The sequence below is a fragment of the Cydia pomonella genome, chromosome 4 (assembly GCF_033807575.1).
Source record: "Cydia pomonella isolate Wapato2018A chromosome 4, ilCydPomo1, whole genome shotgun sequence".
NCBI lineage: Eukaryota > Metazoa > Arthropoda > Insecta > Lepidoptera > Tortricidae > Cydia > Cydia pomonella.
Genome location: NC_084706.1, coordinates 15628944 through 15643250, shown reverse-complemented (window position 1 = coordinate 15643250; position 14307 = coordinate 15628944). Strand labels below are relative to the sequence as shown.

General features: G+C 36.3%; 2 protein-coding genes across 5 annotated transcripts in view; one reads left to right on the top strand and one right to left on the bottom strand.

The window, feature by feature from the left end:
- LOC133517158 (protein kinase C-binding protein NELL1-like) overlaps nt 1-8334 on the bottom strand; it is a 92686-nt gene extending 84352 nt beyond the window's left edge. For all 3 annotated transcript variants that reach the window (XM_061850340.1, XM_061850341.1, XM_061850342.1), the window contains exon 1: nt 8122-8334. In XM_061850340.1, coding sequence (XP_061706324.1) covers nt 8122-8182 — 61 coding nt within the window. In that variant the 5' untranslated portion in view covers nt 8183-8334. The remainder of the gene's footprint in view (nt 1-8121) is intronic.
- A 4798-nt stretch (nt 8335-13132) lies between these two features.
- LOC133517145 (beta-alanine-activating enzyme) overlaps nt 13133-14307 on the top strand; it is a 26534-nt gene continuing 25359 nt past the window's right edge. Inside the window, exon 1 of one of the 2 annotated variants that reach the window (XM_061850313.1) lies at nt 13133-13571. In XM_061850313.1, coding sequence (XP_061706297.1) covers nt 13342-13571 — 230 coding nt within the window. In that variant the 5' untranslated portion in view covers nt 13133-13341. The remainder of the gene's footprint in view (nt 13572-14307) is intronic. The other variant, XM_061850312.1, reaches the window with a different exon arrangement.

Here is a 14307-nt window from a genome sequence, read left to right as displayed (position 1 = left end):
TCGATCACGCTTGTTTTATTACCCCAAATGGCGCCTCCCCACTACGCATTACTTTTTTGCCCATTTTTAGGGTTCCGTAGTTTACTAGGAACCCCTATAGTTTCGTCACGTCCGTCTGTTTGTCCATCCACGGCTTTGCTCCATGATTGTTACTGTTATAAAGCTGCAATTTGACATGGATATATAAATCATTTTGGACCCGGGTATGTCCTTAAACTACGTCCACAAGAGAGGTATGGGCATTGAGAATGTCATCTCGCTCTGTGTGGTAGGGCACAGCACAGCGGATGTCATTCCAAATCTAGAGCAGAGCCCAACTGGGGAAGTACCTCCACCTTACAGAAAATCGCAGCCAAATAACACTAGACCCTACTCATAGTGTTGTGTTCCTGCCGGTGAGTAAGGTTGCCAGAGCTCAAGGAGGGTGGGAGGGGGTTAGGGTCGGCAACGCGCATGTAACTCCGTAGTTGCAGGCGTACACAGGCTACGGATACTGCTTACCATCAGGCAGGCCATATGCTTGTTTGCCACCGACGTAGTATAAAAAAAAAATCAATAATTCCGACAAAGCGGAAAAATTAAAATTAGAAAAAAACTAGGGCACCTCCCCCGTGCACGTATTTAAAGTGGGGATGAAATTTTGTTTTCGCTTCAATCCTCTGGTACTGTAATAGGGCTCGTCAACAACTTTTTTAATAAAATAAATATTTTCGGAAATAATCGCTCCGAATGTACAAAAGTATACGTCCCCCTCCCTCTCACACAACTTTTGAAAAAAACAATGAAAACTATAGCGAACAAGACGAGTTAAGTCGTTAGAGAGTTATAGCAAAAAGTCTTCAATTCTCAGTAAAAAGAGGTACAAAACCTTTTGCTTTTTATGTACCTACATGATTCTTACTACCTAATTAATATGTAGCTCCGTTCAATGACGGACGGGTAACTACGGAATCCTACTCTGAGCGTGGCCCGATATGATCTTGACCGATTTTTTAATACTTAAATAAGTATTATTTATCGCAGTGATAGAGTGAGCCTTTATTTTGAAATCCGCAAAATAAACAGTAATCAGCCAACCATAAGAATTTATCCCAATTAATTATTTACAAAATAATTTTGAACTAAAATCCGAGGAATTTATTTAATTTTTGGAGTTATTCTTAAGATGTTTAAGCCTCCTTTGGAAAATAAGAAAATTTTAATTTTCTACTTATTTATTAACAACTTGCTGCGTTAAAAAATAACTAGAGCATGTCAGGCCATTCTCCGTGTAGGTGTAGGGTTCCGGAGTTACCCGTCCGAGATGTTCATCAGAACATCTACTATATATTTCGAATAGCTATAGTTATTTTTGAAAGTCTTTAAGTACTAAGCTTTATAGTCACGATTTTTTTCATATTTTTTGGTCCCATGGTTTAAAATTTAGAGGAGACACTTTCTTTTTCTTTCAGAGCGATTGTTTCCGAAAATATTATGTTTATCAAAAAAATATACGTAAATACCTATATTATAATATTCTTAGACTAATAATGATCGCGGAACAAAGCCGCGGACGGACAGAAGGACAGACAGACAGATAGACGGACATGGCGAAACTATAAGTTAATAGTTGAATACGGAAGCCTAAAAAAGGGTTTGTTAGTTTTTTCATCAAATACTAGCTATTTAATAAACCCATGCTTTATCATTCGATTTGGAAATAGGTAACTAGTAGCTCTTTATAATTATAAGCCTACTCGCATTTGGTCAGTCTTTTTTAGGGTTCCGTATCAAAATAATAAAAAGGAATCCTCATGGTGCTACTCTGTCTGTCACATCGCTAAATATCTCGGGAACTACTTACACTATCGATTAGAAATTTGAAATAGTTATAAACAAAACAAACCTACACGCATTGAAAGTATTACAACGAGAAATGCCCAATATGAGAAATGGAGAAAATTTATTAAACTACACAAACTTTTGTCGTTGCCTTCATTATACATATACGAAACGGCTGTATTTGTGCATAGCAATCAAAATTATTTTACTAAAAACTATGAAGTTAAAACCTACAACGACCGGATATCAAGACAAAAAGATCAATTATATGTACCTAAAGCTCGCTTGAAACAAACGACACATAGTCTATATTTTATGTGTGTAAAAATATATAATAAAATTCCAAAAAATATAAAAAATCTATGCCTTAACCAGTTTAAAACAAATTTGTATGCCTGGTTATGTGACCTGAATGTTTATACTATAGAAGAATTTTTTAATGTTAAATGTACATAGTAATAGTATGCATGTTGTTCGATAAAACTTGTTAATGGGCTAAGTCTCTGTATTTTGTTGGATCATTAACAATCCGTCAAAAATACAGATAATTTTTTTGCATGCTTGTTTAAGTAGAATATGGAGACCTTGTACATACTATATTTTAACAACCCTATGTAACCCGTATTCCGCAAATAAAATTCATTCATTCATTCATCAGAATTAAGACCTCTATAATTGAAACAGTGCTAAAAAGTTCCGTTATTTTAGCCCATCATATTACCTCTATTATTAAAACGAGTCTTTATTTATTACCCCTTGGATTAAAGTAGCGAGAATGCAAATTATTTTTATAGCAATAATAACTATGTTTTAAAACTGTTGAAATCTTTAATGAATACCAGAATTTCTTTTATTTATTGGGTTTCTATCACAGCCTGTAGGTAAAATAGTTTATTTAGAACAAATAAATTACATATTCAGATTACACAGTTACATAGTATGCTTTTCACAATTTAATAAAACTTTCTGCTACAAATCACAGGAAAAATGGTCACATCCAAAGACCTAAACGATTATAGGAAAATAAAGTAGTAATTAATGTATACTAATGTATAACAGTGCAAGTTATATAATATAATATTTAGACCAGAAACCAGAACATAAGCTTATTATGGTTATTTGCACCTCCATAAAAGAAATTTGTCAGAGCGCAACCTCTGTTAATGAGAACCTCTATAAATGGGACAACGTGTTTTTAGGGTTCCGTAGCCAAATGGCAAAAAACGGAACCCTTATAGATTCGTCATGTCCGTCTGTCTGTCCGATTATGTCACAGCCACTTTTTTCCGAAACTATAACTATAACTGTTCAAACTTGGTAAGTAGATGTATTCTATGAACCGCATTAAGATGTTTACACAAAAATAGAAAAAAAAAACAATAAATTTTGGGGGTTCCCCATACTTAGAACTGAAACTCAAAAAATCATTTTTCATCAAACCCATACGTGTGGGGTATCTATGGATAGGTCTTTAAAAATGATATTGAGGTTTCTAATATCATTTTTTTCTAAACTGAATAGTTTGTGCTAGAGACACTTCCAAAGTGGTGAAATGTGTCCCCCCCCCCCCGTAACTTCTAAAATAACAGAATGAAAAATCTAAAAAATATATGATATACATTGCCATGCAAACTTCCACCGAAAATTGGTTTGAACGAGATCTAGTAAGTAGTTTTTTTTTAATACGTCATAAATGGTACGGAACCCTTCATGGGCGAGTCCGACTCGCACTTGGCCGCTTTTTTTATTTGGTATTTGGTACGACCTGATTCAATGGAAAACCTTTTATGATAATTGGCTTTTAATAGTTAATTGACACAAAATTACCGGTCCTTGAATTTTCGATGAAATTATATTAAAGAAACCTTGTTTCAAATAAAATAGTAACAAAAAAAATAGTAAAATAGTAATAGTTATTAACATAGGTTTAGTATAATAGGTAATAAGTTACTAATATAATATGGAAATTTAATTCTGCAATAAATGCTTATATAATTTAAAATAAAAATTGTTTAATTCGGTTCATTCGATAAAGAATTGAACCAACGTACATTAGATCGCGCAAATAAGTAGCTGATTTGCCGATAGATGGCACTGTACTTAACTGTACACAAATATACCTAGTAAAGGACCATGGGCAACTTTGTATGGAGCCTGGACCCAACGCCAACAGAAATGAGAGTAAGGTCATTAGATAGGTATTTCTATGCACTTCATTTTGTTCTATGAGCACCAAGCGGAATTCCATTGCAGAACTGAGATATTGGTATTTTAGCCAAAATGTCGTCACCCTTATTACCTAGGCAATAGAGTCCAAGTAAGTAAATTAATTACTGCAGGGTAGATGTTCGCGCACCGCCGGGCGAGCACACTGAATGATTTGCCGCGCTGGCCCGGCGGTGGACTATATTGCCTAGGTAATAAGGGTGACGACATTTTGACTAAAATACCAATATCTCAATTCTGCAATGGAATTTCGCTTGGTGCCCATAGAACGAAATGAAGTACATAGAAATACCTATCTAATGACCTTACTCTCAACTCTGCTGGTATTGGGGCCATTTTGACGCATAGTCCCTTTTGATCAAAAATCTTTCGTGTTTATAATTGCATGAGATAATTGAAAATTTTTACGGTCCCTTAGTAACTCGCACTTGACAGGTTTTCTTTTTAGGGTTCCGTATCAAATAGGTACAAAAGGGATCCTTATAGAGTGACTCTGTCCGTTCGTCCGTCTGTCACATTGCTAAATATCTCGAGAAGTAATTAAGCTATCGATTTGAAATTTGAAATAGTAATGAACAACTCCAACCCAAATATATAAGAAGTGTAATTTTTTAATTTTATTTATATTAATTATGGAAAATGCCCAATATAGAGAGGGGGCAAAATATCAAAGTCTAGTTACTAGGTCAAGTGGGGTATCATTAGAAAGAGCTCAAATTGAACATTACAAAACATTTTTTTCACAGTAAAAAAAATACTTATGAAGGAAAATGTGAAAAAAAATACAATCTCCGAAATTTACGAATAAAAAATTATGAAATTTTTACATTGTAATAACATTATCATAAAGATTACAGGAAAGATAAAATCAAACCTTTATCTTTTTCTTTTTTAATAAGAATAAAAAATTAATTTGCTGAAATTGCTATGAGATTACACTAAAGACACTTCCTTTCAAATAAAACAAAAATGATTGAAATCGGTTCACATGATAAAGAATTATCCCTGAAAAACCAACATATATACAGATCGCGAAAATTAGTTACCCAATTTGCCCATAGATAGCGCTGTACACAATTATGCTTATAGTATACTTCTGGTCAAAAATCTTTCGTGATTATAGTTACATGAGAAAATTGAAAGTTTGTACGGAAACCTCGGTGCGCGAGATAAACGAACTCGCACTTGACCGGTTTTATTTCATAATAACTCGTATCGTGTATTATTTAACGGAAAGCACTATTTGGTGAAATGGAATTGATGAAGATAATTTAAATAGGTAGGATTTTAAAGTTTTTTGTGTGACGGTTCATAATCCCAACGAGAGACACAATAGTGTCAATAGTTCGATAGCGGCAATAGCGGATAGCTGAGACAGAATTATTGTATTTGTATTTATTTTGTTTCGACAAGCCAGCGTTCTCACGCCGGCCCACTTCCAAGAAAATGTTTAACTGGAAAAAATATCAATCGTGTCACCTCTGCACATTTCTTTCTTTCTTTACTTTCGTTGTTGTACGTCCGAATTGTAAACGTATAAGTATTTTTTCTAATCTACACATTTTTTCTAGTATATATGTCTACTTTAAGCATTCGTATTGGTTATATGTATTGAACAGGCTAGTGAAGTTTTTTAAAGTTATAAATTTACTGATCAGATTCGATTACTTGATGCCCGACCAAGGATGTAATTGTTGATTACGATGTAGGTGCAAAGTAACTATGTTCAATCTGTATAGTTACAATCGGATCCCTTTCTTTCGCATAATTATCGAAAGTCAAAATATAATGATGGTCATATTATCATTTGAAGCCGTTAACTTTTCACAAATTTCCTTAGGTTATCCTATACATAGCTTAGGTTAGGTTAGTTTTATGGCAATCCTAAAAAGTTACGCGTTTCTGAGAAAAACCAAATTATGGATAACGAAAATGCGGACAAACAATACCATTATGACTTAAAACTTTATGGGAAACAATAGAGACCCAGTTACAATGCTTGGTGTTTACAACAGTTTACACACGCTTACTTATAATGTTATCAATCGAATCTGACATGCCGCTATCTCCAATGGATTACACTCTCTAAATGTAGATTTGTGATAAGTTTCGCACTACAATGCTAATCATATTGGCCATCCACATACGATTTAGGTATTAATTTTTTAGGGTTCCGTACCCAAAGGGTCAGACGGGACCCTATTACTGAGACTCCGCTGTCCGTCCGTACGTCCGTCCGTCTGTCACCAGGCTGTAGCTCATGAACCGTAATAGTTAGCCAGTTGAAATTTCAACAGATTATGTATTTCTGTTGCCGCTATAACAACAAATACTAAAAACAGAATAAAATAAATATTTCTTTCCAATCTCGAGGTTCTCATCCAATCACCGAAGTTAAGCAACGTCGGCCGGGGTCAGTACTTGGATGGGTGACCGTTTTTATAGATAATGGTACGGAACCCTTCCTGTGCGAGTCCGACTCGCATTTGGCCGGTTTTTTATTTAATTTATTGTTTTATTTAAACCGAATAGTATAATAATTGTAACCGACTTTTGTAATATTGTATCTGAGATCGAGTCAGAAATGGGTGCTTTCACCCGAGTTAAACGAAAATAAATATATAGAAAACACCCCTATAATGGAACAGGCGCCAGTAACGGGATGGTATAGACAAATCCTGTAAAACAAGTATTTACCATCAGTTTTTAATCGCTGGCAATATTTTACCATAAACAAGAGTCAAATAGCTGCTTAAGTCTAATTTTTTATTGATATTTGTTATTTTCAAAACGAATGGCCCACTTTTGAGTCAGGGAATGTTTGCTTATTACTAAGTTTACGCCGGCCTAGTTACCTACTTAGACTTTACTGAATACGGGAACGGTTTTTTTCAGATTAATTAAATGGAAATAATTGAATACTGATTGAGAATGCTTTACATCACTAAATCCTGCACTTGCATTTGGAGTAACGTTAAAATAAATCAAAAGCTACCCAAATTTTGAATATATGGAAGAATATGTAACAAAACATTTTTAATAGACCTCAACTGTGGAACTGGACGCGTTGAAGTCTTTTAAAAGGGGGCTTGAGCTATTGAGGCAGTGACCTTAACAGACCTTAGCCCTATTGTACTGCTTGTATAGCTGTGTAGACAAACATATCAATAATTTCAGTAATAAAATGATTAATTGGAATTTGATTTATAATTTATGATAATTGTTCTTGAGTTTCCGCTCAGGTTAATTTATCGGTAAGGCAGAAGTATGTTTACCGTAAACAAGAGAACTTATATCCATTGATAAGCGTTTTTAAAGTTTTAGAAAACTTTCCATGTAGCGTGCGAAAACTTAGACAGATTGGCCGCAGCAAGGGACAGGTAGATGCCAGCTCTTCAGCAATGGCGTGATTATGATCAATATTTACAGATGTGTCATGCGATGTCGCCGGCACCGCCTGCCGTTATGTAATATCACTGTTTGATCAGTGGTCCAGACGCGACCGTCGCAAGGACGAAGTCTGAACTGAAGCACCGACGTCAATGTTGGGGTCTCCGACCGGAGCGAAGTTTTGAACACGTCTTAGCACACTACTCATATTATTAAACATCATATTCTACTAACAACTATAAATATAACACTGATAGTAACTTTTTTATGCAATATCTTACTTAGAGCACTAAAAGTACACCGAGGGCGACTTACTCGTAAATTAAAATTGTAACATACTCGTAAAGCCTAAGTGGCTGTGCCTTAATCACGAGGGGTGATCGCGGATAAAGTACACGCGACGCAAGTATTTTGTGAACCTCTGGATAAACTATTGTAAACCGGTGTATGGTAAACCGGACCAAATGTATCACTTGCGGCGAATTGTGCGCGCAATCAATCAGCTGATCGGGTTACGCGGTTGACAGTCGCGCCGCCTCTGCTTCAATTCTTGAGCCGTATTCGCAATGGTAATCCTCTTAAGCTCAGCCATGAGCCTCGAGCGGTTCCGCATGGCATCAAAGTATTTACAGTGCCAATAGCCGCAAGACCAGTGAGCAATAAATGAGTGTGCAGGGTACTTACCGGCTGCGATCGTAAGCCACCACCAGCAGCAGGCGGCCACGAGCGCCCGAGCGCCGGCCATCTCAGCGGTGGCGCATCACACGCGCGTTCTCGCCGGCCGTCCCGGCGGACTGAGCGGCCGCCGCCGGTCGCCCCGCGCGATCGATGCAAGCGCCTTCACGCACCCTCCAAGTCCTCCCCCGCCTCCCCCGCCGCCGCATCCCACCCCGCCGCGCCGCCACCGCCATTTCCCGACTTTCCTCGAGAGCGCGCGCGCTGCCCTCTTTTCCGGCAGATCGCTGACCGCCCCTAATTGATTGGCCCGCACATTTGCCGAACGCATTTTAGGTCAGTTCCGCAGAGCCTTGGCGCAACGTTTCGTTATCCTTTGTACCTACCCGGCACAGGGATACCTATATCTTAACAACTATGTAAATAGATATGCTACGAATGATATGATATTCATCAACACAATGAAGTGCTCTCAATTATAACGACCATTTTCTTGATAAAGTAAATATTTTCGGAAATAATCGCTCCAAAAGAAAAAATATATCATGTGTTTGTACACGTATAGTGGAGCTGTTAACCACGTATAGTACGCTGAATTTTATCGACAAATCACCCCCATACCTATGTTTTTTAATTTTTTTAATGTGCCATAGGTAAATGGACAGATAATGGTACATTAACCAAGTGCAGTAGTGTTTGGCACCATAAAACTTTGAAAGGGTGCATTTTTAAAATGGTTAAGAAAAAATATAGGTATTGGGGGTGATTAGTCGATAAAATTTAGCGTACTATACGTGAACCACGGGACAAAAAAATATGAAAAAAATCATATAATACTTATAATACTTTCAACGAAAACTATAGCGAACGTGATCAGTTAAGCCGTTTTTGAGGTATCGCAAAAAGTCTTCCCCACTTAGTAAAAAAACGTGCAAAGCGCTGCGAAGGTAGGTATTCCCTTTTGCTTGTAATAATGTACATAAAATATTTGTTAAAGCTCTTGAACTCCGAATAAGGGGTAACTATGAAAATTATGCCTCCTCAATTTCAAGACACAATCTTCTACCTCTATCATTAAGGCGCTCATGTAATGATCTGGTATTTTTATTCAAAGTAATTAATAATCTTGTAGATGCTCCTGAACTTCTACATAATATAGGTTTTCGAGTGCCTCGTAGAACAGAACGTAGCTGTCGGAGTAAAATGCTTGTCAGTGTTGGAATATGTCGAACTAAATATGCACAGCAATCATACATTGGACGCGCATGCAGGTTGTATAATGAAAAGTGTATGAACGCGGATATATTTGGCAGTTCGTTAGGGTTATTTAAGAAAAAGGTTTATTCTTTATTAAATGAGTGTGAAATTAGGTTTAGCTATCACATTATTTGTTATCTTTTATAGTTGTTATACTCGGATAGCAATTCATAGTATTAAGTTTATTATAAAATGTTTTACTAAAGGAAACTATAGGTCTATATCATAAGAAATTCTAGCTGTAGCTTATTTACTTATATGTTTTATAAGACTGTTTGTTTCTAAATAAAAAATAAAAAAAATACTTAATAATAGCCCTCGTTCAGGCTATTGTGATAGACTAAAACCGGATAGGATATACCGGTATATCCTAGGTTTTACCGTACTTCGGGCTTTTACATTAACATATTCACCGATTATTCTGAGACCCGTGCTCCGATTCGCGTAATATTTTTTTTGTTTGAAAGGAGTTACCTCCAAGGAGCTGATTATGGGATCCATGAGGAATAGGTAAAGGGAAATCGTCAATTTTTAAAGGCACGTAAACACGAATCACCATACAGTGATTTGGGTGTTTTCTTAGATAACTCAAACATCGAAAATCACCAATTTGACGGAGTGGACCTGATGATGAAGACCACATATGATATGTGGAACTTTCCTTACATAAATGGGTGTATTATAGATTTTGGATGTAGATAGTAATAGAAATGACTAACGAGACTGAGAGGTGAGGGTTAGGCGTGGGAGGAGAAGTCAGAGGGAGAAGGGGGGGGGGGGTTATTTTTTTCACATTTTCCTTCATAATACAATTTTTTTTTCTCTATGAAAAAAAAAGAAAACAATGTTTTGGAATGTACAATTTGAGCTCTTTCAATTGATACCCTACTTGACCTAGTCACTAGACTTTGAAATTTTGCCCCCTCTTCATATTAGGCATTTCGCATAATTAATAAAAAAAAAAATACTTTCAATGTGATTTGTATACGATAATAATGTAAACCTACTTACTCATATAGGGAGCGTGCATGAACTATAGGAGGCAGCACAGGAGCCGTCAGATTTTTGGCGCGAGGCGTAAATGTGACGTTTTTTGTTCCGATGTAGCCCACAAGATGGCAGAACCTACTATGCACAAGAAAACACTTGACGTGTAAATGTGCCTGTTTATGGTTCCGATTCAGACCACAAGATGGCAGACCCTCCAACGCGCACGGTCCCTATACTAGACCAGACAAGTCATTGTAAAAAAAATAGTGATAGTCTGTTTTTCTTGTTTAAAAATCAGGATTTCAGAAGATTATAGGGACCGTGCGCGTTGGAGGGTCTGCCATCTTGTGGTCTGAATCGGAATCATAAACAGGCAGATTTACACGTCAAGTGTTTTCTTGTGCATAGTAGGTTCTGCCATCTTGTGGGCTACATCGGAACAATAAACATCACATTTACGCTTCGCGCCAAAAATCTGACAGCTCCTGTGCTGCCTCCTACAGTTCATGAACGCCCCCTATAGGTTGCATATACCTCGTATCACGTAGAACGTAGTGATTATATGCTCTTTGCCTCATATGTCAAGACATATACTTACTTTACTCTTCGGTCAAGACTTATCTTTATTCATGGTGTTGTACCTAGCAACTGTTGTTTACTGACAAAAAAAATTAAACAGATATGATTGATATTAACTTACTATTTCTCTATTAATTTTAAAGTGCAGAGCAGAGCAGAGTAAAATCGGAGCAAGCATTAAACACGAGTCAAACTCAAATAGGGAAATTAGAATCCCAATAGTTTCAATGTTACAAAACCTGAAATTAAAATTTTAACAGTGAGGCAATTCAAGGCAATGCCAGGTTTAGATATTTTCAAAGGTAAGAAGAAAATACCATCCTTCTTAGCGCTCATGCAGTGATGAAAACCTTTGATTATTTTAATTTTGTTTACTACAAACATGTCCGATGACACTCTGCCAAGATTTGTACAATTTGATTCCGCTAAGTTAGACGAGTTAGAGTGCATCTGTGGAGGTACATGCGTAGACAAGACATACGTCCTATGCCTGAAATGCATTATGTAGTACAAGAAGGACCCGAACCACGACATCATTACTCATGTGTTTATTTTAAAGAATATCTGTTGTTATTTTAAATTTAAACTTAAAGAGAGAATAAACTGATGTGTGTTTGTGTATGTGTGTATTTATATATCAAAAACATTATGGATTAAGTTCTCAATATCAAGGTAACTTTTACATTTTAGCCATTTCGTTATTATGCTTTTACTTTCGTAATGTGTTAATGGATATATATTTAAATGTTTATTAATAGAATTATATAGTTTAACGGATTTACAAACAAATTGTCTACTCGCATATGTTGTGTTTATTGATTTCTTCTCCTTCTGTTTTGTGTAGTATGGTAGGTGTGTATTGTACAGATTTGTGTAGTTTTAAGGTCGTAAATAATATATAAAGTTTCCTTACAGATAATACGTCAGCAAGTTTATATAGATCCATGGTAGGAAATATAAACGGCTTGAAGAACATAACTTTTAGCAGTGATCTCTACGCTCTTTCGAGTTCCAATAATTTTGTTTTGGTAGCACCCCCCCAGACCGGTATACAATAACTTATGAGTGATTGAACAAGGGTTACATATATTTGTTGGAGAAGATGTGGAGTACAAATGTGCTTTAGGTTTTTAAAGACCCATATAAGCTTCCTGAACCGGCTCATGAGTAGCTTTATGTGCAAATGCCACGTTAGACGTTGGTCGACTAGTATCCCTAGATACTTAGCATTTTCAACTTTATTTATAGTAGTGCATGTACAGTTTTGCGTGTTGTTGCTGCATGTGTGGATTTTTATATTAAAATGGTGATCTGGTTGTGTGCTATTGTAGTTTGTAAAGCAAATATAGTTTGTTTTAGATATATTTAACGTAAGAAGACAGGAGCGCAGCCAGCAGGCAACTTCTGACAAGTATAGCTCTTATAGTTTCGGAAAAAAGTCGCTGTGACATAAACGGACATGACGAATCTATAAGGGTTTCGTTTTTTTGCCATTTGGCTACGGAACCCTAAAAAGCGGCAAATATGAAAAAAACGCAACCTGGTAACACTAAATCCACAGTAATGACAAGTACTTGTATAAAGTGACAGCTCGCTGTATATGAACAATTGTTGCCGTATAAAGAAGTTTTTTTTTTCTAGTTTTTACTTTCATTAGCCAGACTTTTTTTAGCGCTTCGAAATTAGTTTCCTTAATACACAATATGGGTAAAACAGACAGCCCCATGTGCAGAGCGTGCATGGAAGAAGAAGAAACAACAAAACATATTCTCCTAGACTGCAAACAGGTAGAAGTATACAGGAACAAATACCTAGGGAATCCGTGCACACTAGGAGAGGCAATTAGCAGCCTGAAAACTTTGCTAGGCTTCGTGGAGGAGCTGGGGTGGTTAGAGTAGCGCTACCTCGTTTCACGCAAAATAGGCACAATGGTTGTCGAGTTGCGGAAAATGCCCAGAAGCACTAACTAACACTAACTAGTTTCCTTAAAATGCTTCAAGAGGGCTCTCTTTTCCTATATACTTACTTTACTCTTTGCTCCATCTTTGGGAATATTAAATCTATGCTAAAAATTAGCTCCATCCCACTCTTTTAGGTCAATAGAATGCAAAAATGTGTAGAGGCCTTATGCCAGGATTTAAAAAAACAAATGACATTGACAGTACCATGACAGTACTGACGTAGTGACACATGACTGACACTGACAGTGACAGCTGATAGCTACAAAATTCAATCTGGTTTTCTGTTTTCTTCTCCGCGCTTTCCAAACCAAAATAGCACCTTTTTTATTATTATGAAAGATAGGTATACATTAATTTCCTGCTTAGATAATGCCCTACTCCGAATAAATTACCTTGTGCGCCCAAACTTAGTGTAAACTACTTGTATCGTATACGTAAACAAATGAAACATAAGCGCGGATATTACGATGTTTTTGTACGAACTTGTGCCAAGAATCCATCCAGGGTTGCCGTGACTCTGTACAAGGATGGCGCGTACAAGAAATACACGTACTCAGAGCTGTATGGCGTGTGCGAATGTATCTCCCAGAATATTCAACAATTTCAAAACAAGAGAGGGGTAATCGGTCTTATATCGAAGAGGAACATTCTAATCCCATGCGTTGTAGCCGCGTAAGTAATAAACCGTAGTCTGACCTGGAGGCTATGTCAGAGTACTGTTTCTTGGTATTCTCAGGAAAATCTGTTATATATATATATATATATATATATATATATATATATATATATATATTATCTGTTATATATATATCACTTGAGTTTATTGGCCATATTGAGATCTTATTATCATTCATAATAAAGATCAAAAATCTATCTGGAATAAGATTATTATTTATTTTTGTGTCTTAATTATATATGTTTTATATGTAACTGAATAAGTTTTTATTTATGTTTTAATAAACAGATCTTAATCTATTCAAACAGACCTTATTGCAGTGGTCAGACTGGACAGCGCTTGAAATACTCTAAGAGTATTTGAGAATATTTAATCCTTTCAATATCATTGACATATATAAGGATGGTGCTAGTTCAGTGGTGTCACTCACAAATTCAAGCCAATCATGCAGTCTAACACAACTAGTTGCGACCAATTGTGCTCATAAAGTGAACTCATCAACCAATCTTGTTGTGGCATTATACTGCATGATTGGCTTGAATTTGGGTGTGTGATACTGCTGTGCTTCGATGTCAATGTTCAGTATAGTATACAATTGCTAATCTGCCTATGCTTTAGAATTTAGGTACTTTGATTTTGCAATAGATATTCATAAGTATTGTGAGGAAACCTGCATACATCTGAGAAGAAATTCAAAGGTGTATGTGAAGTCCCCAATCCGCATTGGGCTAG